Raw genomic sequence first — 27,283 nt, forward strand, 5'->3', positions numbered from 1 at the left:
ACGAATCACAGTTCGAACTCTCTCGACATGGTCATCATCTGTGGATGTGGAAGGTCGTCCAGGCTTGAGATCGTCACCGACCGACATTCTTCCATCTTCAAAACGCTTGAACCAATCATAGCACTGCGTGCGACTCATACAGTCCTCCCCGTATGCTTGGCTAAGCAACTGAAATATCTCTGTGAAAGTTTTCCCAAGTTTGTAGCAGAACTTCACACACACACACGCTGTTCTTCCCATTCCTTAATTGTCACTTTGGCACCAATCCGAAGGACAGCTTGTTCATGTGCTCACTTCAGCGGCTGTAGCTCGCCAACTAATGGTCAGAGTGAAATGCGGCAAATGGCAGTTTGTTGTCTAAACCTGCCGCTACATGCGCTCAGTAGCCGCAGCGCGCTCCCTCTGCCGGTTGGCGCGCTATTTCGAAAGTTTGGTTTCTTTTTGAACACACCTCTTATGTTTTCTCCTCCATCTGTCTACTTCATGCTATGGCTTACAATATTCAACGCACGATATAGCTACGACAATTTTGCTTGCAGGTGTTTAATGGGATTGTGCTGGGACAATAAACATTTTCTCGTACAATATGTCTACACTGCTCAATACTAGCATATCTGTAGTATATAGTAGCCACTAGTCAGATTGCATTAATCATTAATAAAAAAGCTTTAAGGGAATAATTATCTTCTATCTGCATAGCAATGAATGAATATCTGGATACATGGCTGGTGATGTTCAATTTCCTTGAGTACAGCAATGAGCCATCATGCAGAAAGGCAGAAAGTCAATAATTAAGTTTGGTAAGTATGAAACATTCTAAATGGTACAAGCACCATAATATTTTTTCTTTCAGACATTTTGTTCAAACAACTATCGTAAGCTGTGATGTAGAATCTGACAGTAGAATCTGACGGCACGCAGCGACCTTAACAGGGTTATTTCATTTGATTTCACTTTTAATGTTTCAGTTAAATCTGGTGCCTGCAACTGCAACATGTCTCACAGCAGTTGTGGAAACGCTTTGGAATGCACAGATTCATTTTACTGTTACACGAATGTCATGAAAATACCGTGGCCTTGAAAGTAAAAGGAAATGGGCAAAGAAATGTTAAAAGACCATGCCTTAATCAGCCCTGGATGGGCAAGCATTGTGTTTTGACATTCTGCAGGGCAGCTGTTAGTGTACCAAATTCATTCCTTGTCAGGAAAACTTAGTTGGAAAATTGTAGAAATGTGTTCATGAGTTCAGTATCACATTCCAAGATTGAAACTGATTTTCATGTTATTCTGAAGAGGAAAAGGGAAACCTGGGAGATTCCTCTGCCTACCGTGTTTTTTAATTGACAAATTCTTGTTTACTTTCTTTCACCTGCCACGTAACGGCTCTTCTATACTAGAGATGTTCTGTCCCAAACTTGTGAAATACCTTGTATTAATGAACAGCTTTCAGCATGTTCTTAAGTGATCTTGACTGTGCTTATTGCAAGCAGCTTCAAAATTCGTGTTTGTGCCTAAAAGAGTCCAGCGTCCACTTTGGCTGTAGAAGTGTGTTCTGTGTCACGTGGCACATACATATGCCAGCCCTGAGCACGTTGTCTTGCATGACAGCTCGAACATGGTGGGACCTGAATGTCAAACAGCAGCGTTGTGGCAGTTTACTGTGTGACCGCTCGCGCTTATGTTTTGTCTAGGTGCCACACCCGGTCCACTCACAGGCACAACTCAGGCACTCGCACACGTGCAAAAAACAAATCGATAGCTGGACGCCCTGTGCGCACAGATGCAGTGCGGTAAGGACCGCCTCGCCTTTGCTGCCTTGCTTTCATATGTGCGTGCGTGTCTGTTGGCAGTAGGTAATAGGTTGCTATCAGTCATTACTTGCATGCTGCTGCTCAAATGCAAATGGCACTAATGGCGGTTTCTTTTTTTTGCACTATGTGGCAGTTGCTCACTTCACATTCAGCTTCTTACACGCTTGCAAGCTCTGCTAAGTCATGTCAGCTTTGGTGCACATGTGGTTACTGACACGACAGGCAGTTTGTGCTGCTTCTTACTAATTGTCTTGCATAGTTAAAAATCATGCCTCTCTGATATGTGGTTTAACTATTTATTTTAGTATCAGGAACAGCACAATGGCAGAACTGATAGTTGGGCGAGTTGGTACGGATTCATAGTGAAATATTTAGCGCGTACAATAGACAAGGACACAGTGAAGGTGGACACACAAAGCGCTCATGTGTTCACCTTTACTGTGTCCTTGTCTGTTGTGCACGCTAAATATTTCACTATGAAACAGCGCATCGCTTAGTACTGAATGTAAACAATGTGGTACTAGATCATTGGCTTTAAGCTGTGCAGAAGCTTTTGCCAACCACTTTTGAGTGTTTGCTCTGGTGAGTTTTCTGAATAGTGCTTGAGGTAGTAATGTATTCATTACTCTGCTTGGTAATATTTGTCTACTAGAATGCACCACGAAGTGTCTAAGGCAGACCTGTCCTTAGGCACAGTGGCTGGCAGTGATACCGTCATTTATGATCAAGACTTCTATGTAGACACTCCCATTAACATACGTGTAATCTTGTTGAATTGGTAGTGCATGCATTCTAATATGTAAGACTAACTTGTCTTGCATTGCCCTGTGACTTCTGTTTTGATGTTGTCTAGTTTTGTTTTATATTTTCTCAAAGGTCTAGGCAGAACTCGCCATGTTTTTGCATGTACTCTTGTCACCATTCAATAACTTTTTATTAAAAACTGCCAGCTGAGCAACTCTTCCTCATCTATGCTAAGTTTATCTGCTAAGAAATCCACCACCTTTAATTTTATTTTATTTAAGCTTGCATATTAACATTGGAATTGAAAACAAAAAAATGTGACATGGGGGCTTATTCTTTGGCCAATTAGTAGCCTACTAATCCACACTTTACATAGTTGCAGCTTTGGACTTGGAAGAGTATTTTACATTGGTGGATGTGGAATCCCTTTATATCCAATCCTGGTCTTTCCCCACTAAACAACACACATTCATTTATTCATTCATTCATATCCAATCCATATAGCTAATGTAGTGCAATATTATTATTAATTAACCATGTAAACATATGTAAACACCAGAAAGGAAGAAAGAAAAGCTGACTAATAATTGTCTGCTGAAAGAGACACCACACCTCACTTAACAGGAGATAAAAAAGAGAGAGAAGGTACACCATTACGCATCACATCACACGCAGACTATGAGCATTACAGACAGGAGTCTAGTCCTGTGGTTGACAAGAATTCCAGCACATCTTTGTGGGCCTTGTAATGGGTTGAAGCACAACCTTCTGATAACATGAAATTATTCAGTGCAGTTTGAGCATGAATAAATTGCTAGAACTTGCTCAGCAGGATACAGTGGCAACTGTTGAAAGCTGGACATTTCAACAGCAAGTGTGTTGCTGTAATGTTAAAAGCTACACACTGTCCCCCATTCCAGTCATAGTGACATGATAATCTTTTCTGTTTTGTTAATCACCTGCAAGCAAAAATGCCTTTTAGATTTTAAGTGCTTCATATTGTATTTCATTACCATAGTTGTGCTTGCAGTATGTTTAGCAGCCCATATCAGGTACAGTCAAGCCAGATTTTTAACAATATCATGCAAATGTTGACCACACGCTGTGTCGGCACCTTCTAATGGCAAGAAGCAGTGAGATCAGCGATATTACGTATAGACGCATAAAGCGCTCTTCAGTGCAAGCGTCATCTGCTGCGCTCTTCCTTTCAGGAGTGCACATGCCCTGCTCTTGTGCTGCTTGTTATTGTGATATCGTTAAAGCTTTCGCTGATGGTACGGGACCTATCATTTAGCAGGCACGCTATGACAGACCTTTTTCTTTCAACATCAATTATTACATCTGTCATAATCGGCAACACTTTATGCTATGGGCTCTGCTTTTGAATGAATAATCTTTGTTCAATTCCTTTAAATAATTTTTTTTTACTAGGTCATTGTAAACCATGTTAAGCATAAGTAGATAATTTCTGATAAGGTTGGTGAGGACTACAGGCAATCTTGTCCAGCACCACTTTCCCATTATGAATTTACTTTACGGTTACACATATTTCAAAAACATGACTGGCTTCCTTGGAAGTTAACAGCCCTACCTTCCTAAGCTTTCGAGGCCTTCCCTCACTGTAGGCAGTACATGACAACTTCTGATGTTGGGCATCATGTTGTTTCTAGAATGAAAAAGAAAATTAGATGCTTGAATAGTATAGAAAACTGTTTAGGATGTACTGCAGAATTTGAATGTGTTGTAGAAGTGTGCGTGTGTTAAGACTTCAGAAAAACAATATTCAAGGAAAGCTCCCTACTTCACTTGTTTGGAAAGAGTAGTGATGGCAATGCTGTGTAGGTGGCATGTGCTGTGTGTGTGAAGTGGTGCACTGTGTTTTTGAAGTAGAGGTGGATGGTGCCATTCATGCTACAAAGGGGCTGTTCATAGAGTGCATGTCCATCTGTGGTTCTGGTGCACATCGCACACATCATCTGCTCTTGCTTTTTAGTGCTGTTTCCTTTTGTGCACCGTAAGTGAATGTATAGAATTCTTTATATCGCGGCAGTGCTTGTATGAAGCATGGCACTCCAGATGTACACGTAGATGCTTGTGCGTTATTTACTGGAAAGGGTTTGTGCTTGTCTTCGCTCGCTGTTTGTAAAGAGCCTGGCATAAAGCTGTGTGAAATAAAGAATGCCTTGGTGGTGGTGATCTTGTTTTTGGTTGGTGTGTTGTGTAGCTTAGTCATTCATGCATGGAGTGTTTACCATTTGGAAAGTGGTCATAGTCAGTTTGAAATCCAGAGTGGCCAGATGAAGCTGGCCTAACAAGTGGATAGACGTCTTAAAACATTTCACAGTAAGCTGTGCTGCACGTTTGATATTAGCTGCAAACAAGTGACATTTAATCTAAATGGTTTATTCAGAAATTTGTCCTAGTCCATTCCATTATTACATCCAATTATATAGTTTGGAATGGGGCTGTTGCTGTTGAATACATTGATTAAAAGTGATGAAAAACTCATTGCCATAATTTAGCATAGTGCCTTTGGCTGAGCAACAATGTAAATATCTTTTCGGTTGCCTTTACAATACTTCTGATGGGACATTAAAATGAGTATGCATTGAATGTTGCTTGAGAAATTTACATAGTTCGCAAAAATTGGAGTATACCTCAAATTCCAATAGCAGGAAACATGAGAGCACAAACACGCTCCATTAACTTAAAGCAAGCCCAAGTATGATTACAATGAACAGGAAGTTCTGCCCAGTACAGAGTGTGTCACTCTTGTTAGTTACTAAAGTTGGGCAATTTTTCTATTGGTGAGAAGCACAAGAAAATATTTCTCTTGTTTTTATTTTTCTATTGGGTAGCTGTCAACCCAGTAATCACACTATGGAACCTTAGTTCCCTGAGAGAGCAACAAATAATTACATTACCTTTAGTGTGACCAGTTCATAGAAGAATATTTTTGTAACTGAGATATGATGTGTTTGACAACCACTGATGCGCACTCACTCACTATGATGGCGCTGCTGAAAAGCTGAGCTCATTCCGCACTCAACAAGACAAGAGGGGAGAGCAGGTTTCCCTGCATTTCCAAGAGAAGCATGCAATTGGAAAAGCCGATTTGGCAGCTCTAGGCGACAGTCATTGTATGGCCTTCAACCACTGTACCACACTGGTGTGCTCTTGAGTTGTTTGTGATACCAGGGGACCACCACCGCCACTTTTGGTGATGTGTGTCTACTTTTTCACGTCCAAAGCCACAAATGCATTTGGCACACATTTTGAAGGGGTTGAAATAAAGGTGCTGTAATTAATTGTGATGCTCTCATGGAATTGGCACTTTGAACCATAATTACGCAGTCGACAGCTACCTACAAAGCAAAAGAAGGCAAACACCAAAATTTTGTCAGTACTCCTTTAACACTTAAGTGGTTACAATATGGCTTTGCTAAATATGTGCCTCTGGTGTGCAGGCTGGGCAGCTTCAGCAAGGGTGATGCACTGCCGAAACGGGAGGAGCTACCCCATACTGCTGATGGATACGATACCCAAGGTGAGGGATTCCACAGGTGCGGCACTGGCCACTTTTCTTAAGCACCTGGAAAGAAGCAGTGTCACTGAGTGTCAACACAATAAGGGTAGTACAGCAGAATGAGACAAAGTGAAGTCAAGAAATGCTGGTTCCTCCCTTTTCAAAGTTACATATATAATGTGGTCTTCAGCACCAGCCATCCCCGTCTTCCACATCGAACAATGCGAGTTCTGGTTGGCCCCAAGAATCGACCAGTCCTTGTCATGACCTACATGCTTGGTAATGCTGATCATTGAAGTGTTGTACAGCCGCCAACATTGTCCTTACTTTTGCATCTTGTGATTGGTGTCATTGTCTTTCTTGTTCTTTTTTTTTTCGTTAACAATTTGAGAGCACGAAACAGGGTTTGCTGTTTTCGTTCCTCCTTTCTGTTATGTCCTCGTCATGGCACTGCCACACCCGTGTCAATGTCAGGTCATCTCCTCATCCTTTGCTTCATTCTCGCTGCATGGCAAAGGAAAAAATTTTTGTCCACCACCATCATCACGGTTAAACTCACCTTTGCAGCAATGTGCTGTCAGTAGACGGACATGCTAAACATTTACTAAATTATCATGCAACATTCATGACTAGCAACTTGTGCAGGGCTTTGTATGCCAAGCAGACTTATGTTGCCTGTCCATGTATCTTAGAAGAAACAGCAGGCACTGCTATAGTGGACAAAGGCAACATTGTTAGCATTGCAAAGAAGTTTTTAAGATGATGGTGTTGTCTCTTATGAGAACTTGTTACTGTTTCTGTGAAGGTCATCGTAAAAGGAGGAGGGTACGTCTAAAGCACTACACCGAATGATTTGTTGCATCTGTAATGATGTCATCCGCACAGTGGTGGATGCACACTTGCACTCGGTTGTGGAAGAAGGGACGCACTTTAGTGACATGTATTACACCGGTGCTGTGAGTTGACGCGTTGTGTAACACTGCAGAGAGCTTCAAATGGAGTGGCCCATCAATCAATGAAGAGTGACATAGCATGTGAAGCTGCTTCAGTCAAACCAAAAGACGAGAAGCTTGACAATGGCGAGAAGTGGAAAAGACAGTCTAATAACACGAAGCTTCGCTTACTTCAACAATCATCTTTGATAACCTCTGTGAAATTTTGAACTTGCTTGCAGTAGTTGGGGCATTGCAAGAAAGAAGCAGCAGCATTGACGTGTTAAAGAGGTGTAATTACTGAAGAAGCTCTTAGTACCTAAAACACTAGGAAAACAAGAAAGAAATTGTTTTATTTGTGGAGAGCATTAACTTTATCTTTTACATTTTTAATAAAGGAAAGAGCAAGAAAGAAAGCTACCACTCTTAAAGGCTGATCTGATAACAGATCAGGCTTATGGCACATGGTCAGCTTCCTTTGCTGTTATGCACATTGCTTAGGTACCATTGCACTGTGTGGTTAAAGCAGCTGATAATGTTGAAAGCACATTTTGGAGCATAATGGTAGCACAAGGGAATCACTGTGTTGTTGCAATTCCGTTCTGCTAACTATAGAAAGGAGGACTTGAATTTGCTAATTGTAACTTGTATTTGTGAATCATGAACTGGAAAGTAGACGTAAGCTAGGAAATGTGGTTTGGTTCTATATGTATCTTTTATTAGGTATGTCCAGTCCATCAGGTTTAAATGTTGTTACGTGAGTACTATGTATAGTCACCATCAGACTTAACCTGAGCAGTGAAGGCATATCTGTAGTAGCTTAATTATAAGCAAACATTTAGTACTTTGGAAGGAAGACAGATTAAACTAGCACATTTGAGGCACTCCAACCAGAAATGTCCAACGCATTCCGCAGGAGAAGCAAGAACGTGTTTAAAGTGTGCGCAGGTTAAGTATTAGCATGGCTGTACACCCATGTGTAGAAGTATGGAATCAATTATTTGTGTCTTCAACTGCATTTGTGTGTCATTGCTAGTTACTGAGAGTGGCTTGTTGGGCTAGTTGGTACATGGTTATACTAGGAGAATGCCAGCAAACTTGAAAGTAGAAAAAAAATCGAGAAGCAGACGTAGACAAAGTGACAGGAAGGTGGCTGGATAACAGCCACCTTCCTGTCACTTTGTCTGTATCTTCTTCTTGATTTTTTTCTACTTTCAAGTTTGCTGGCATTCTCCTTGTATAAATTGCTAGTTACATGCACGGTAATGCCAGTTGCAAATAGCGTGCTGAAAGGAAGCTCCAACTAAGGCTTTGCTTGTTGGAGCATAAAAATGCTGCTTTAGCATATCCCCAAGACAATGTCTCATTGGAATACCCTCTGGGATTCGTCTATGTGTGCACAGGTGTCCTGTTGGTGCAGCGGTGCCTGATCGTGCGGCGGGATGAGAAAGGCTATGGCCTAACTGTCTCAGGCGATAACCCTGTTTTTGTGCAGTCCGTCAAGCCAGGTGGGCCCCCTTTTTACTTACTTGTACAGCTACATCTTGGTCTTGTCAGACAGTGCTTCATGTTTTGGTAGTTGCACTTGACTGATCAGTTGACTTCCTCACGTGGTCATCAGCATGTGCGTGCCTGCCTACTACCTCAGGACCCTGCCAGTTAGCTCTGAGGCAAGATTGTGCAAGCATCATGCTTTCCGAACATTTGCTTCTACTTGTGAGTCGCTGGTGCTGCATTTTCGTCAGCGGTCGTCAGCGCGGTGAGGCGGGAGCACTAATTGAACATTGCCTACTGAGTGACGCAGGAGGCGAAGTGAACATTCAGAAAGCGACATGCTTGCGTGATCTCGCCCCTGCTTCTAATTACATAGTGCGTGTCTTTTCACTGATTAGCTTTACTTGTAACGAGCTAGACTATGAGACTACCACTTAAATAAATTCCTTGAATTAAATTTTCTGCTTGTCTTGGGCTATCTTCCTTTACATGTTGCTCTGATTATTTGGGCTTATTTTCGGACAGCTGTCTGTTTCCTGGCTCAGCTTCATTTGGTCACTGATCTGAACAAAACTTAAACAACAAAGGAAAAAGTTTGATGCAGTTACATGACAGCTACATTTTCTTTCAGAAAGTTACCAATAAGAAAAATTTTTGACTAACCAATAATTATGTGACTGCGGTCATTATGCAACTCTGTCATCGCTATGTCCTTAATGGAAATATGAAGTGTCTCATAAAACATACCCTCGGATGTCGTACTAGAGCTTCTATATATATATATATATAGCATTTAACTTTATACTCATTGCCTTATAAACTTAAATGTGGTGGACAGGTGATAGCTTCGATATGAACTGACACAGACCGAGCCAATTATTTGTGAGCATAACAGATGTCGTAGTGGCTTTTTTTCTTTAGTGAGAATCTTGCCTTTAAGAATCTTTAAATGCAAGAGGTGTCACTTTCTTTGTGCAACATTTGACATTAAATGATCACATAGACATACTCCAGCACTTGTGGCAAAGGGTTCTGTCAAGTCAGTAGCCTGTAATAGCCAGGGCACATGAATAGAGTTTTTAGTTGTGCTAGTTGGTGTATCTTTTACATAATTTAGCCTGAAGCAATCACAACACATACACGAGTATTGGGATGCCCGCTGACCACATAACACAGTCCCCAAATCTAACGCAACCACCATGCAAGCTTAACATGTTTCCTTTTTATTCCTTCTCTAGCATTCATTACAATGATTCTTTAAAGTGGCTCTAAAACACTTTTTTAACTAATCATAAAATGGCCTCACTATTAAAGTACATCATCCCACGAATCTCATGGCACCAAAATTATTCATGTACTTCAACTATAAGTGAAGTACATCGCATCAATACCTGGCTTGCTCTCTTTTTTCATCTCTGCAAGCGTGCTGGAAGCTGCACAGCGGAGAATTCAAAAGGGCGGAGCTCTGGTTCAGACTTAAGTGTCGCGGCGACGAAAGGGATCGTTGCGGCACTCCGGGTGGCAGCCACGGTTAGACTAGGCAATGCAGCACGCCTCTGCCATCTCCAAGGCCACCCGCAGCAGACACAGCTACGTGTAGTGCAAAGATGAAATAATTTTTCGGTCTTTTTAAAATTGCAGACATATATATTTTTCATTTATTTAACTCAAAAATTAGAGGATGCTTAAGCTTCACCTTTAAAAGTGGAACGCGATAGTGTTATCGGGCTCCGTTCGCATCGCATTTTTCTTTTAGTAGGCTTCACTGCAACTCAAAATGTGGGAAAGCCAGCTTACAAAAACCAAGCTTACACCGATCCCCTTGAAGTCGGCTTCACTTTTAAACAGAAATGCATTGCTGGGAAGACGTTTTTCTAGGGGCAATAAAAGTCATCTTATATTAACATGTTAAGGCCCTAGGACCTTTTTTATTATTTTATTAATTGTTTGCTATTGCCAAACGCATTGGGCAGGCCAAGTCCCAATTTGACCTGCCGAAGATGGGAGCGCCATCTGGATAAGATTTTCACAAGTAGCCTACCCGAGCGTGCCGCTCTTGGTATGGTAGAAATGGTGGAAAAGGGGTTTGGGGTGTTTGAGTTTCCTCGTAACAGAATTATGTTTTCTCGTTTATTCAAATTACAGTCCAACGCCACCATGTCTGTAGGTTGTGTTTAATGTATTGTGTTGATGGATTTCACTGTCAGAAATTCAAATTTTGTTCACTAACACCTTGCACCACGTAGAAGGCCTGCACGGTTGGGGTACTACAGGATGATTTTCTCCTGCATCAACACCTTGCGCCACGCGAAGGGCTTGCTGGTCGGGGTGGTTCAGGATGATTTTCTCCGCCACAGACGCCGCATCCACGCCGACGCCGGATTTCTACGACACGGGGCCCTTAACGCTATCACGTTAAAATTAGCAATCACATTACGTATTACTCACGATGTTCTCACAATCATGAAATCAGCCAATAGCGTTGGTGGGCCAACTGCTCTCACTGACGACATTGTGGATGCGAGAGCAAGCGACTGTTCTCTGCTTTTTACATGAGATTGTAAATTCCCTGCCACATGCAGTGCAATAATATTTGGCTCACATGTTCACAGGAGCCTCGTTAACAGATCGGTAACATTTCTTTACTATGTTGAAAAAGAGTTCTAGGCCCCTTTAAGGTATCGCACCTCAAAATTGTATAACAATGTGGAAATGCCATCAATCATTTTCTATTTTAACTAAATACACGTTCACATGCGTCAGCATTCTCACTGTTGCCAGAAATCCACAATTGAAGTTGTGGCTTGCTTCACACACAACTTCAATTGTGGATTTCAAGTTACAAGGTTACAGGGTATACCTAGTTGGTGCAGTGGATTTATTACACTGGCAACATTTGGATTACACTAGGTGCTAATAATGTCTTGAGGTGAATCATCTTACCACATAGCACAAGCTGTCACCTGTAAAAAGGATGCAGGTGTGCACAAGTGCTTTAACTGGTGTTGCTTGCTTTGGTGAGTTCTTGTGGCATGTGTGCAGGTGGTGCAGCGGCACGAGCGGGTGTTCACCAGGGTGACCGTATCATCAAGGTCAATGGGACATTGGTGACACAGTCTAACCACCAGGATGTGGTGCACCTAATCAAGTCGGGGGCCCATGTAGCACTCACCCTGCTCGGACCGCCACCCTCTGGTGGTGGTGGCGTTGGTGAACGGCCCAACGACAACACTGGTGGTGTAACTACCAGCACAGCACCTGCAGCCTCACCACCCAGCCACCAGCCGCTGGCTTCGAAGCAATCTTCGGAACGAATCACTGGGCCCCAGCCGGTTGATGTATGTCCTTGTTTTTCTTCTCCTGTCTTGTAGCTGCTATTGGCTGCGGGATGTAACTGTAGGTGGCAGCACCGTTGCCACGTTAGTATAGATAGGCAGTCGACGGCGTGCATTAAAATTTGCACTGCCGTGCTTCGCTACTGGCGATTTCAGCAGATTGTATATTAGTAAAATGCACTGATTGCGGTTGACTGATGATATATTGCCCTCCAGTGTCACATTGTTGCACAAAATGCACAGAATGTTCCTATTTTATGTCAAAAACGTGCAAACTGCCATTCAATGGGGGACTGGCTCTCAGCCACACAGTTCGTGTTTCAGCACTTCCTTACAGCCTTTTGTACCTGTTCTGTTTGCATTCTGCCTTCTCTCTTGGCATTGGTGTTGGGCAGCTCAACTAATAGCCTCTTTTGGATATCTTACACTGGTGTAAAAAAAAGAAAAAACTGTTAATATAATAATTGTGGGGTTTTACGTGCCGAAACCACGATCTGATTATGAGGCCCGCCGTAGTGGGGGACTTGGGAAATTTGGACCACTTAGGGTTTTTTAACGTGCACCTAAATCTAAGTACACGGGTGTTTTTGCATTTCGCCCCCATCGAAATGTGGCCGCCGTGGCCAAAGAAAGAACTGTTAATGTGCACTCTGTTTCACTGCTTGTGCACCTCACCTTTTTTTTTTTCTTTCTTTCTCTGTGTCAGTCCAAACAGTTGCTGAGTACAGCAAACAATCTGTCACCAAGTGACAATGTGTTAGCGTGATCACCGTGTTACTTTTTATACTCTTATCTTTATTCCAGTAGCAGCAATATGCAGCGCTTAAGCAGAAAGTTGCCTTGGCATGGTTGCATGCACGAAAGTGATGTGAAAAAGTTAAAATTATTTTAAGGGGGGCCAAAATATTATGTTCTTTATTTCAGAAAAGAAAAAGCCCCTTTCTTTAAGAAAAATGGTTGAACGCGAAGCTTTCTCCCATGCAAACTGAATCAAAGTCAGGGTCCTAAGCCAACGACCACGCAGTGAACCCAAGAAATGCTGAGCGACCCGATGCAATGCACGTGTAATTTGATAGCTTGTATAGGATTGTATTTTTTGAACGTTGAAGTTAAATGAAGACACATTTCGTTAAGTTGCATAGCCTTTATTTTAGATCATGTAGTAATTGATTACAAGCACACCCTCACACTTTCATGGACAACTCTACACTTACACAGTATTGCCTTGTGATCGCTCTGGTAGACGGTCAGAGGCTGTGCCGTTGTCGATACATGGGATCGGCCTTATGGGCACTATCGCGCTTACGTTTGCGTACGGTAGCCTCTTCTGTAGTGTGCTGCACCCGCGGCCTACCCATGGTGACGGCCGGGAATACATTGCGTGACGCGTGTAATGCAATGCAGATATATATAGTTCGTCTGGGTAGCGTGGCGTTGTAGTTCCTATTGTTCTTATCGGCACAACTGCGAATGTAAACTGCAGTGTTCTACAATATGTATGTCGTGCGCCGTTGTTCTATTGTGTGCGCAGATGTGCAGATAGTTCCATTGTGTAAGTTGGCTTTTCTTCAGTGCGTTTGCGGCACTCACGGAAGAATCAGTTGAGATATAGAAAGCTTCGCTTTAATAATGGCCACTACTTGTGTTAAGCTAACAACGCAGCACGAAAAGCGCATAGTAATAGCTGCCAGTAAAGCTCTTATCACGTCCTGCATCCAACAACTGCCATGTCACACATTATCTATTTTCACTTTTCTTTTGTAACAGAGAATAGAAGTACTGAAGTGACATAATTCACTGGAGAGACAAAGAGATTTTGTGGAGGGTGGATAAAAGGACACCTCACCACAGAAAAGGCTAGTCGTGTAACCACTAAGCAACATTCATGCAATTATATGCCTAAGATCAAGTGTATCCTGTGGTATGGTATGAGTGTTAAAGATCCCCCCTTTTTTTTTCTGCTGCTAACTAATCTTTGCGCCACTTCACCTTTTATAGTATTGCAACGTATGCGGAATCGCCAACGCATTGCGACAAAGAGTCGCTGAAACACTGCACTCGCGTCTCGCTACGACCAGTTGATTTATTTTCAATGACACAAACTGATTTTTGTAATGTGTTTAAAACACAGAATGACAACAAAATTGAAATGATTTGTGGCAAGTGAACGTTGCAATGATCACATAATGCGCGCTCGACATGTGCAGTCATTAATCTTATTACCGTGCAAAGACCACAGTACAAGGCTAAATGCTTCTGTAGATTGTTGAAGAATGCATACCAGCATTTATGACTGCGCTGCAACCATGAAACACAAAGTCCCTAGAGAATATGCACACCATATGCACACATGCAAACACGTAGTGGCTAGCAGACGACATGCCGCACCATCCACACTGTGTGTGGTTCAGCCGGTATCCACCAGGCGGCTACTCTACTCAATGTCGCGGCCAGTAGCAGGGCTGAGGAAAATGATGGTACTTACATATTTACGAGCCTCTTGTCGAAATGTGACTGCACTCTTTAGTTTTAAGACTGCAATGAGAGTTTGGTTGAAAAAAAAGTCTAGTGAAATTTTTAGAGCAACCTGCTGTGGTGGCTCAGTGGCTGTGACATTCTGCTGCTGAGCAAAAAGCTTGCAGCTTCATTTCACAGCCACAGCAGCTGCGTTCCAATAGGGTTGGAGTGCAAAAACTGTTGTACTAGGCTATGGGTGTACCCAGATGGTCCAAAGTAATGCACAACCATGGCATCTCTCATAGCCCCTTAGAATCGAGTAAATACGGTAAGCGTTTCTTTTTCGAATTTTCGTGCCGAACCTGCATATAATGAAATCCTCTTTATAACGAAGTTTTTCGGGAATTTGTCAATTTCGTTATATCCAGGTTTAACTATATAAACATTTAAATGAAAGTGAAAAATATTCGGGACCCGTTTTGCAACTGTCCTCATCTGAACATGCCCAGCTAGCTCGTTCACTGCAGTGGCGTCATCGTGCTTCCTACTTGGCTGGCGCATCGTTCATGTACACAGGGAGAATTTCAGATAGCAGATGTAATTAGAGATCAAAGCCAGAAATAGGTTCCCCCAACTAATCTTGAGAAACTTGCTGTACGTGCTTTCGCGTGCTTGCTACCTCAACGTACCGCAGTAGGAATATGGATGCAGGAGCCCTGAAAACTCAAGCTCAACTCACTTTATGGATAAAAAGATTAAAAAGACACAATCTGAGTCACTCTTCTTTACTGCAACAAAAAGAAACAGTTCAGATTTTAATATGAGTGTGGTTTTCATTTCATTATTACAATGAGACACATAGTTTGAATTAGAGCACTGCATGGGCCTAATTTGTACATGCATTGTGTACATGCATTTTGTGTGCATGCATTGAAATGTTGCTTTACCCGCGGTGGTAGCTTAGCCATTAAGCTGTTGCACTGCTAAGCTCTACAACATGGGTTCGATTCCCAGCCACGGCGACCGCATTTCGATGGGGGCAAAATGCAAAAACATCTGTGTACTACTTAGATTTAGGTGCATGTTAAAGAACTCCAGATGGTCGAAATTAATCCGGTCCCCACTACAGTGTGCCTCGTAATCATATTGTGGATTTGGCGTGTAATACCCCAGATATAAATGAAATGTTGATTAAGCAGTTCATGAAAAGTGATTAATATAAAACTATAGTGACAATAAAGCTGCAAGAAAGTTTTTTTTAGACAAAGTGTACAACTAATAGTACCTTCGGCTGAGCCACCCTGGCACTGTGGCAGTGCAGCGGAAATGATGCCAAACACCGCCCAAGTTTCACATTTCGCTACATGCCAGAAGAACGTGCGAGCTACCGAACGGCAGTTTGCAACGGTAGCGCCCTCTGCCAGATACATGCCGAATTCGAAGTTCAGCAGACGAAAAGTCATTCCATGGGCCACTTATCACTTGCACTCGCCGTGATTTGATTTACAGATGTGAACAAGGTCAAGCATTTTATTGATAACAGATGCTTGAAATATGAAGGGACGAATGACTCCTGCCATTCGAATGATTCTTGGGGACTGGGATGAGCCTGCAAATTGCGATGTACTTCGACTTAGCCTGAACTACTCTCGAAACTGATGCTGCAGCTTCATGTACCTCATTATCGTATGACGCCCGCTACATCGGTGATGAAATTGTTCGCCTTCGACGGCTGCTCTCATCAGAGCTCCTGATTAGCAGCTCTGATAAACTGCGTGGTCTTTGTTGACCGATGAGCTACTGGATTCTAGCAGTAAAAATAGTTTTGTGCGATACACGCAGAGACACGGCTTACATCGTAACTGCCTGCTACAAAATGGCGCCTGAACTGAACGGCCCGCTTTTCGTCGTCTGCTGCCGCGCGCTGCTCGACGGGATCACACCACGCTCCACCGTCGATCTCCGCGGTGGCACGGTGGCGCGCACTCGTGTCGTGTTTGCCCCAGCCGAACATGCGCCACCATACGTGTGGCGCCCAGACGAACGTGCGACACCGCGCGAGTGCACTGAATATGGCAAGAGTGTCATCAGCCGAAGGTACCATAACATGAAAAAGCGGATAAAAGCAAACCCAGGGCATTCTCTTTAATGCTCTTGTCTACACTTCACGTTGGAAACAATGATTACACAAATTTTAAAAAGAGGCTCTTGATTAATAATTTGTTGCAGCAAGACAAAAAATCTTAAGGCTATTACATTTTCCCACCTCATATAAAACTTTTGCTGAAAACTAAAAATAGTCGGGACCCTCCTTAGTCTGTCCTTATCTGAACACACCCAGCAGTAAGCTTCGCTGTATCTTATGTGAACCTTGAAGGCCACACACTTGCGCTGCTTTCTGGTTTGTGTGCCTGTGTGGATTGCTGTACCCGATATGACGGAGCTTTTCATTGGTGGGTATGCTGGTCATCATTGCATTATTCAGAGGCGGATGGTGGACTTGGAAGGCATACTCACTATAGTTAATAGATGGTCACTTCCCAGATCAAAACACCACGTTTACAGCCCTTAGTCTAGCTCGTGTTTGTCATCTCTATCCTGATCACCGATGAGCCACTAATTCGAACAGATTAGTGTAGTGGCACATTTATTGCGACTGTTTTCCACTTGCCACCATTCCATCTTCTAGCCAGTACAAATTTTCGTCATGATGACACTGCCTTGGTTACTGGGCCTAATCAGAGCTACTTTGCTGGGTGTTGGTGTCCAGAATTACGGTTGGGAGCTGAGTCGATGCAGGTATTTTTGCAGTGGCCGCACAGCTTTTGGAAAGCTGTGGAACCACCTTACAAATGAAAGTGAATGTACAACCTACAACTTGAACAGTGCCAGCTTTCTTCGTGGGTGAGATGCCAGACGGTGTCCAAAATTTTGTCTGCCATTATACTTTGGTTCAGTAGAAAAGGTGGTGACGCTTTGGGCATCTCAAAACAATTGAGCAGGTTCGAAAAAATTGATCAGTGGCTGTAAACGAACTCGTCTTTGGCTTGTCCTGGCCATGAGCTGTGCCAATGGCAATGTCATTGTCGGTGAAAACTGAGGTTGGTGTATGTTTTCACATTTTCATTCATTTGTTTCAACACTTTGAAAATTCTGTATACTGTCATTGAAACCGGAGCAAATACCAAATAGCCTAAGATTCGATTGAATATGTTAAATATTGAATATTAGCACAAGCCTAGAAGGAATCGCTCGGGATTCTCATGGTGTGAGGTAGCACTGAAAAAGGTGGCATTTCTTTCTTGCAGCCTGAGAAGCAACAGCAATGCACAAACATCTCGTACCTGACAATCAAGAAGATGTTGGAGAAGGAGCAGGCTTATCTGATGGTGAGTGCTGTACTCACTCCTGGAAGAATTCCTGCAGTAGTATGGTGGCTGTGGCAGAATGCTTGTAGCTTGGGTTGCGGGCTTGTTACATAGCCACCATGGATGATGCTTAATATAAATGCAAAATGCAAAGGCTCCTGTGCACTTAGATTTGGGGGCACATTCAGAAACCCTGGTCAACGAAGATAAATCAAGCCATCCACTATGGCACCTCTCATAGCCTTCACCCTAGAGTGCAGACCCGGACAATGGTTTTGAACATAAATGTTTATTCTCTCTCTCTCCCTCATAACCCATTGGGCAGCTTTGGAATGTACAATCCTATTGATCAATCAGAATTTCAGCAGTGCTAACACTATGCACACTTGACTGCAAAATTTCTTTTTGGGGAAAGAACATTAACAATAGGGTGTACTTCTATAGTGTCACTACTACTTATGACCCCAGCCGCCTGCCAGCTTTGGGTGGCAGCAGAGCGCTTGTGCAGCACCGACAAGCAAGCATGCACAAAGCTGGCAGCCGGCTGGGCTGCTAGTAGTACTAACTGTAATTTGATACCAATATGCTAAATTATTTTGTTTACATTTATTGAGGAAAAACTGGAGCGATGTGGACACTTACGGCACCACTAAGCATACCTCAAGTGACTATGTTTAACACTTTAATGACGAGACGTATAAGAACCTAGAAATAATGTTTATTTTCTATCTAAATCTGCAAAACTCATCAAGAATAAGCACAATCAACAAAAACAAAAAATATTTAGTGGAAATTTTTTCAGCAATAGGGGGAAAATCGCAGGCAGGAAATTGGAAGTGGACTTCACCCCAAGCCACCTAAGGCTTCGTTTTTAATTTGTATAGACGGCTGGTCATCATATGTGAACCATAGGTATACATTTCATTTGCTTTACGTCACATGTGTGACACTACTGCAGTTGGATATCTTGCATCGGGCTGTCTCCTCTGACCTTGCTTTCAAAAGAGAGTTCTTCTTCCTCATCCATGTTCCTGCTCTAAACCAAATGACGCTTGCTGCCTGTCATTCAGTGTCGGCCAAAGACATTTAGCCGAAAACTTCGTACTTAACACTGAAACTTGGCAAGAAAAAAAATTGTTTTCTGCATACCAGAAATTATAAAGAAATTGTTAAGAATATTTACAAAAGTAGTTGTCTAAATTATATGAAACATACAGTAGAACCCCGCTGTTACGTTCCCGGGTGCTGCGTTTTCCTGGCTGTTACAGTAAAAGCTCGATGATACGAATCTCACGGGGTCACAAAAAATATTCGTATTAGCCGAAATTCGTATCATCGAAACACAATTAAAACTACTGTCGAATCTCGATAATTCGAACTCGAAGGGGCCCGAAAATTTGTTCGAATAAAAAGTACGTATTTTCGAAGTATTCGTGCACCATAGCACGATGCACGAACGGTGCGAGTGGTGAAATATCGCGGCGCGCAAGCGCATAGCAAGCCCGGGCTACGAAACTGCCCACGCCGGCTAACGGTCGCTACAGAAAACTAAGCTTCAGGGAGCGAGCGAGCGGGCGGCGCCGGCACACGGGTGCGCGCGGAGACCGTCGAAGGTGAGGGAGGAGGGCAGCATGGAAGCGGATTTGGCCGCGTCAACTCCGCCGCTTCGGTGGCTCCCCTCACCCTCCCTCTCAACTCCCTCGTAGCTCTCTCACCTTCGACTCCGTGCGCACATCTCACCTTCGACTCCGCCGCCGTGCTGGCGCCAGCTTATTTTAGCCGCCTCCTGAAGTTTCATTTTCTGCTGTTATCGGGAAGCGAGCGTTTGCGGGCATGGCAGTTTCGTTGGCCCGACTGTGCCTCCGCCGCTGCTTCCCTCTGCGCTGCTGCCGCAGCGTGTAAGGTCAACATGTGACTAGAAAATAGAGGAGAAGGGTTCACTGCCATTTTATCCGCGTGGCTGAGACGTCGGCACACACTCAGCCGGCACACACTATACTATACTATACTATATATACTATATATATACTACATACTATATACTATATACTATATATAGTATATATACTATATATATAGTATACTATACTAAACTATACGGTTGTCTAGAACACTCTAGTCGGCACGTACACGCTTGTTCCGGCGCGATGCAGAAACGGCGACCTTGCAATTTGAGAGAGGGGGAAATTTCCGCCGCGGGTTCTTTCCCCCCCCCCCCCCCCGTTCCTTCGCGCGCGGCATTGAGGGGTCTCTCCTGAGCTTTTGCTCTATGGCGGTGTCGGAGCAATGCCGGTCGGAGACGCCGCCACGTTATTTGGCGCGCTGCTAAGAGCATTGTCGGTACGCGGTATGTTCGAAATAAGCGTGTTCGAATTAACGAGATTCGACTGTAGCTAAATTAAAGAGTCAGAGGTGAACTCACTCAGGCACATGTACGTTAAAAGCATTTATTTCTTGAAGCGCCACCGCTTCAAACTCTTCGCGCCCAGTTGCGGAGTCCGCGCTGTCCGGCGCCGCGCCTCCGCACCAAAAGAGAAGGAGAGAAAGCGCGTGACTGCGCGCTGTTCTCTTTCGCGGCCGTCGGCTGTCCGTGGGGCGGCGTTTATTCGTATCAACTGACGCAGGCTGAAAATCGATTCGTAAGAACCGTTCTCTAGCACGTTGCAAAGTAATGGGGCTCGGCCGGGACCACAGAAAAATTTGTATCGTCCGGAAATTCGTATTAGCCGTGATCGTATCATCGAGCTTTTACTGTACATCGTTTTCGGCCGGTCCCGGCACACCTCCCATAGAACCTAATGCATTGGTAAGCCCGCTGTTGCGTCGCAACTGTGGGGCCGTTCCCGCATCATACGTTGCGAACTGCCACCTCGCGCCAGCCCGAGCGGCCATTTTGACTTTTCATGTCGCTTGGCTTGGTGGCTTGACGATGGAATTGGCCGCCCAAAGTGCCGGGGGCGACAACTACGACATATTTTCGGTATTTGCTATCTAAAGATGGTGTCTATGACGCGTTGTGGCCCAAAAATTGGTTTTGGCTCATAGCTGTTCCGTATAAAGTCCAAGGGCGATAACGCCGTCGCTGCGCGCTGTATGCTGTATGTGCAAGTGAAAGCGCGCGAGGGGAGCCAACGACCCCGTCTAAAAATTGTAACGAAAAAAAGCAGGGAGGAAGTGCGCCTTCTGTTGCACTCGAGGCACCGGCGAGGGAGCGAGGGGGGAGGGATATTGGGCGGCGTTGTACTCGGGCATCAACTGCGTACTGCGCAACGGTCCCGTGGGCTGTATCTTGAAAGCGATCTGCGTTGGGGGCAGAGTCTAGGCAGTGTAGGTGCGTTGGCGGCTCGTAGCTTTGTGCATGCTGTGTGTTCTCGGTGCTCATTTTGCATTGAAGCGATAGACAACAGCACGGAGGTCACTTCGGTCGCTTCTACAGCGGCGCTTCCTCACGCCAGCATTTGACAGCGCGTGTCTGCGCTCATCGAGTGTGATATGTGTTCATGTTTGCCTGTGGGCGCTGACACCATGCTTGTTAATATAGTTAATAAGCGAATGTTTACGAGTTTATACGGATGATAAAAATACTATCCTTACTTTGTATAGCTGTCTACTAATTTGCTATCGCAATCGATGCTTCGGCTTTCATGCGGAACTACAACTTTTTTTCACACGTAAGAATTACAATAGTGTTGTGTGCAGTTCAACACTACTCCCATTTCTCAATTTTTCCTGTTTCTTGACTCTTGCGTTTCCCGGTTCTTACGTTTTTTGTTTGTTTGTTTGTTTACGGTCCCATGAAAAACGTGTCAGCAGGATTCTACTGTATTGCATGTTTTGCAGACGTTGTCATCATCATCATCACTGTCTGGTACTTACAGAAAATATGAGCCAAACGGCCAAATGCCTTGTAGAAAGTACATTAAGAAAACAATTGTAAGGAATCTTGCCGCCGCTTCTTGTTGCAAGTGTACCGAGTGTTGCATAGTAGGAGTGCCACGTGAACATGACTCTTCCTGAAAAATCGCTGGCTGATCTCTGCTCAGATTTTGCACAGATACCATTTGGGATGAAGTTTGCGGGCATTTCTTACCAGTTGAACGTGAAGTGAATGTCAACTGCAACAATGCCACTCGAAGATCTTCAATTTCACTGCACCATTTGTCATGGCTACAGCGACAGCATGGTGTTCACCATAGCTACGACAGATGGCAGCACCAGTTCGTTGCAGTAGAATTAATATGTCTTGAGTGGGGTCTTCTCAGACAACACCCAGATTGGATTTTTTTGTAGACAAAACTGGTAAGTAAGGCCCGCAGATGTGGTATTAAGCTAAACTTCATGCAAAATGGTACTGCTGTAGAAAATGTGTGCTGAGATCAGGCAGTGATCTAGCAGGAAGATTGATACATGTACACCTGGTGCTCCTATTTATGCACCACTTAGTAGATGCTGACCCCTTCTCAAGAAATCAGTGTAATTAAATAAAAAGCTGAGAAACGTTCACAGGAGAAATAACTGAAGGAACGCTGCAATATTTTTATCAGTATCATATTCAGTTATGTAAAAAATGTGAATCTGAATCTCTTTGACCTGACCAAATGATGACAACATTTGTGTTTTGGTTGTTTCTTATTTTGCACTGTTTTGTGTCTGTGTGTCCTGAAGCATGTTTTTATTGTGGCTAAAAAAGGTGGGACAATTGCTGATTCTGTGCTGTGTCTTGTGTCCCTTGTCTTGACTGTTGAACAATGATGGAGGAAACATGGGCAACTTTTGGCATGAATTTAAATCATTTGCCATACTCTGCAGTCTCGTGGCTACCACATATTTGGTGCGCTTGCACTTCCCATTCTGCCTCAGCAACTGCTGCAGGATTATGGCAAGACGTCGTCAGAGAAGAGCCATGCAGAGATGCAGAGTGCCCGCAAGCGTATTTCTCACCTGGAGAACCAGCTGTTGGCCCTTAGGGGCTCCAACTCTGGCCAGGAGGCCACCGGTGCCAGTTCACGTCCGCGGCCGGGCATAGAGGCACGTCGGAGCACGGAAGGCCCCGAGGGGCTACGCTCGAGTTCGTTCCATGTTGCACCTCACCCAACGACGACGGGGCGCCCCCGGTCGGGACCACTGGCGAGCTCGGCCTCATTGGAGAATCTGTCGCATGCACTTGGACCCAGCCCTTGGGTGAGCGTTCTTTCTAATTGCATCATAGTTGAGAGGGCACATTTAGAGGCCATGGTTCGCTCCTCTGGTTGCTAAGCTTTCTGCATGTATCTGCATCTGTAACATTTGTGGCAGTAGTAAGTCAGGGGAGGGCCAGGATACTATGGAGAATATTCGCTTAGTGGAAGAGGGAATCCTATGCTCATGCTTTGCGCAGAGCTCAAACAGGGTTCAAATACAGTAAACGGCCAACTTTTTGGACATGCCCGATAATTCGGACGCTGATTCGGAATGCCGAGTTCCAAAAGTTAGCTTCGCCACAATACAGCGGTATTATGCAGTGAAGCATACACAATGTATTGCAGTGAAGCACACAAGGGTGCATCCGCCAACTCCTGTCACATTACAAGCACCGATACACCTAATAAGTGTACTGGCAGGCCTTCAGAGGTATTTCAGATGTGCCTGTGGTGATTTGATCTTTGGGGGCAGTAAAAGGCATGCAATTTGCTTTTTTTTTAGACTGCCCTATTTTTCGGACATTTTTGCGGCCCCTACATTGACTGTAGCAACTGTTGAACAGCGATGTGCAAAAATATCTATGGCACACATATTCCTGGGCAACATCTGTGGTCTAAGCAAGCAGCAGAGTTGTCGTAAACTTGGCTGCTCTTTTATTCCTCTGTAAACATTAATTATCGGGGCTTTCACACGGGGTCTGTGTCATCTTCAATTGCCAACTACGTTGCATTCATGCATGCCAAGTACGTTGCAGGTTCTGCATTTTCAGTAGAAGTTCATAGCTGGTGCCATGTGACTGTCGACACACCCGAAAAAGTTCATTTGATGTGGCATGAATTCGTGATAGCCTGCAATATCGTGTCCCTGTCTACCGCTCAGTTCAACCTTGAGCCTTGTGCGTTTTCTGTGCCTTGCAGAGTGTACCAACACACTTACGACAGCGATCGAGCCCTGAGACACTGCTTTGTACCCTCGAGGGCACCCTAGGTCCAGTTGAGGAGCCCCCTATGGGACCCAGTCTTGACCTGGGGCTTGTGCCTTCTTCTTGCACAGACAACCCCCCGGTGACACCTGTTAGGGTGAGTGTGCTTTTGTCTCCTCATCATCATAAGGATGTTGTAATGGTCAAGTGAAATGGCACGGCTACCAGACCTTGCCGTGTCTTGTTGCGCATGGTCCTTTAACTCTGAATATAGCAAAAACTTGCAAATATCTTTTCCTGTGCAAGACAGCAATGCTGCAAGAGACCAAGTTTGAGCTTCTGTAATGATACGTCAAATGCTCGAAGTGTGCACTTTAAAGTGTTCACGTTGAAAGACTGAGAGAGCTTAATAGACAAAGATGACATTCTCCAATGACTTTCTGTGTAGCAGACATGGGGGGGGGGGGGGGGGAAGAAATAGGGCAAACTGGATGCAACTCCGCTGTCAGCTTACCATGTTCTTGTTACCTTTCAAGCACTCTATCTGCAGTATTATACAAGATTTGTCCGTAAGGTAATAAGACATTAAGACTGGGTCTGGTAAAAAGAATTTATTGAACCGATTGGTGCATATTATTAAAATATTTCAAGATAGTCTCCTTGGGCGTCGATATACCGCTGCCAACGCGATTCCCACACTGCAAACGCTCCCTGGAAATCAGCTGCTGTAACCTCTTTCAGAGACTTTGTGACAGTCTATTGGATGGCGGGAACATCGTCGAAACGGTGACCTTTCAGGCTTCTCTTGAGCTTTGGAAACAGGAAAAAGTCTACCGGGCTCACATCGGGGCTGTACAGTATCTGCGGCAAGGTTGCAACCCCTATCTGGGCCAGGTAGGCGGTCACAACGAAGGCGGTGTGGGCTGGAGCCTTGTCATGGTGGAGCTTCCAGCAATCGGCAATCTCCGGTCGTTTCTGTTTGACGGCTCTGTGAAAGTGTTTAAGGACTTCTTTGTAGAACAAGGCCATCGACGGTTCGTCCCGGAGGTACAAATTCTTTATGGACCACCCCACGCTTGAAAAAAAAAAAGACAATGAACATTGCCTTTACTTTGTGGACTTCGACAGTCTCACTTTCTTGGGGCGCGGGGAGTTCGCCGTGTGCCACTCCGAACTTCGGTGCTTGGTTTCAGGGTTGTACTGAATCTTGGAGCATACATGATTCGTTGCCTGTTATCACGCCGTCTAAAAAGTGCCGTTCACTTTCCAACTGCACCAACATCTCATGGGAAACGTCAATTCGTCGTTTTTGTTCATCACTCAACACTTTTTGGCACCAATTTCGAACAAACCTTCCGCATGGTCACATTTTCAGAAATAATTTTGTGAACCATTGTTTTGCACATGTTGAGGTCATCGGCGATTAATCTGATACTCAAACGACGGCCGAAGTCCAGGAGAAAAACAATGGCCAAATTTTCAGCTGAATCACTTGTTGAAGGGTGTCCAGATTGCGCCATGTCTTCAACGGTCTCCCGTCCATTCTTGAACTCACTGAACCACCGGAAAAACCTAAGCCCTTGACAGGGCGTCGTCCTTGTAAGCCTCCCTAACCAAGGCAAGCATCTCGGAAGCGGTTTTGTCCATGTGAAAGCAAACTTTAATCGAGTACTGCAGCTCCAGCGAACGTTCCATTTTTAATGTTTTTTTGCCGTGACAAAAACTTGAAAACATCTTTTGCGCCACTTCAGATCCTCACTGTGTCAAAGCTCGGATGCAACTGCCGCCTGGTGCGTTACTTAGTTTAGAACCCCTACCACAAATCCCGCCACCCGGGAGCGCGCTACTGGCAACTGCAGCGCCATGCCGCAGGCAGTCTCATTACTTTACGGACAAACCCTGTATAATGCAAGTTTATTTTACTACACAGTTATCTGGCCTAAAAGAGTGCCTTGCATTATGTTCAGAGCCATGCATTAAATATGAAATGCAAGATTCACTTTTCCTCTTAATTCATGCTTTAAAAGCGCAATCTCAGCCATCGGGCGATGCAACACTGTGGGGTAGACTAAGTAAGTTGCAAAGTCACTGTGGTGCAATGCGCTGACAGCACTGGCAGTATGACGATGTGTAGCGCGCTGAACTGTAATAACTGCAATGAAAGCGGTGAATGGTCTTACATGGTGCTACGTGAGAAATCTCATGTGCACCACCAACTGTAAGAATCAAGTCACTTCTGTCTTTTAAATTAAGCGCGTCACTGCAGATGTTGCTAAAATCAACATACCCATGAAAACTTACTTTTCCATGCAGTGGATATCTAGGGCATGTATCTTTAGTAGCCGCGTGTACATATCTCCTTGCTGCATGAAGCTCATGTGGGCGACGTATATTATGCGCGTGCGATGGGTATACTGGAATTGCTCATATTGACATAGTGGCGCAGGGCAGTGGATGAGCACACATATTTACTCGCGGCATACACCTGGATCAGATGGAGCTTTCATACTGAAATCTAGAGCTATGGGTTGTTAGACACAACAGCACTGTTTCAAGGTTTTAATTTTTGTGCATTCACACCATTCAGCTGCCCTGAGCCCTGATCACGTGCATGCCTAATGAAACAGCCATTCTCTGGAAGTTTGGAATGGGGCTCGACACTAAGCCTGGAAAATCGAGAAGACTCGCACACGCTGTTACTTTGCGCCATCATGTATGTGCTCAGCATGCATTGTATTTTCAATACTCATATTTAGATGCAAGTGTAAAAACCAAGCATGTTAATGTGACGAGAGAGAGTGCTCCTCATAACACCCCCAAAAACAAGAAAATGATTGCGCTGCTGACAGCGCCACTGACGCGAGTGCAGCTCCTGCGTGCATGAGGAGTGGCTTTTCAGCATAACATTGGAGCCCAAGCTGACAAACCTTTGCGCATCTCTGACTCCCTAGGGGAGCCATATACAGTATCGACCACTTATTACGTAACCGCTTATAATGCGGGACCAGATATAATACCGTCTTTTCAGAATCCCGTTAATTTTCCGATAGCCCTCTATGTATATTTGTATCGCTTATAGTGCAGGTGCGGGAGACGAAATACTGGTTATGGCGCGGCAGCCTAAAAGTTTGGCAGTTAACCAAGATGACGAATGCTCTCCGCGTGCGCGCGTCGAGCTCTGCGATGTTACGGTGGCAAACAACTGGTGTCTACACTACAACAACAAGACGCAACCGGCGTGTCTGGGGCCGTCGAGTGCGTTCCAATGTTGCTGGCGCATAAATAGCTCCGTTCCTATTTTTCGCCCACTGCGCCGAGCCACGCTGGTCGCGCAGCCCAGCATTCCTCGCGCAGAGCGGGCAGAATGCCGTAGTGGTGGCAGCGTGCAAAAGCGCATCCGCTGCCGCAGCTCCTTGCGCATTAACAAGCATGGTGTCACGTGCGCACAAGCAAACATGAACACATCTCGCTCGATGACCGCGGAAACTCGCTATCAAAATGCTGTATTGTAAC

The 27,283-nt window shown here is 44.4% G+C and overlaps 1 protein-coding gene across 8 annotated transcripts in view; it reads left to right on the plus strand.

Annotated features, from left to right (window-relative positions):
* LOC119456502 (rho guanine nucleotide exchange factor 11-like) overlaps positions 1-27,283 on the plus strand; it is a 159,694-nt gene that overhangs the window by 16,770 nt on the left and 115,641 nt on the right. For 7 of the 8 annotated variants that reach the window (XM_037718320.2, XM_049669909.1, XM_049669910.1 and 4 more), the window contains 7 exons: positions 1,692-1,790; positions 6,023-6,102; positions 8,417-8,521; positions 11,550-11,845; positions 17,608-17,688; positions 22,528-22,848; positions 23,766-23,927. In XM_037718320.2, coding sequence (XP_037574248.1) covers positions 1,692-1,790; positions 6,023-6,102; positions 8,417-8,521; positions 11,550-11,845; positions 17,608-17,688; positions 22,528-22,848; positions 23,766-23,927 — 1,144 coding nt within the window. The remainder of the gene's footprint in view (positions 1-1,691; positions 1,791-6,022; positions 6,103-8,416; positions 8,522-11,549; positions 11,846-17,607; positions 17,689-22,527; positions 22,849-23,765; positions 23,928-27,283) is intronic. The other variant, XM_037718326.2, reaches the window with a different exon arrangement.

This window comes from Dermacentor silvarum, chromosome 6 (genome assembly GCF_013339745.2).
Source record: "Dermacentor silvarum isolate Dsil-2018 chromosome 6, BIME_Dsil_1.4, whole genome shotgun sequence".
Taxonomy (NCBI): Eukaryota; Metazoa; Arthropoda; class Arachnida; order Ixodida; family Ixodidae; genus Dermacentor; species Dermacentor silvarum.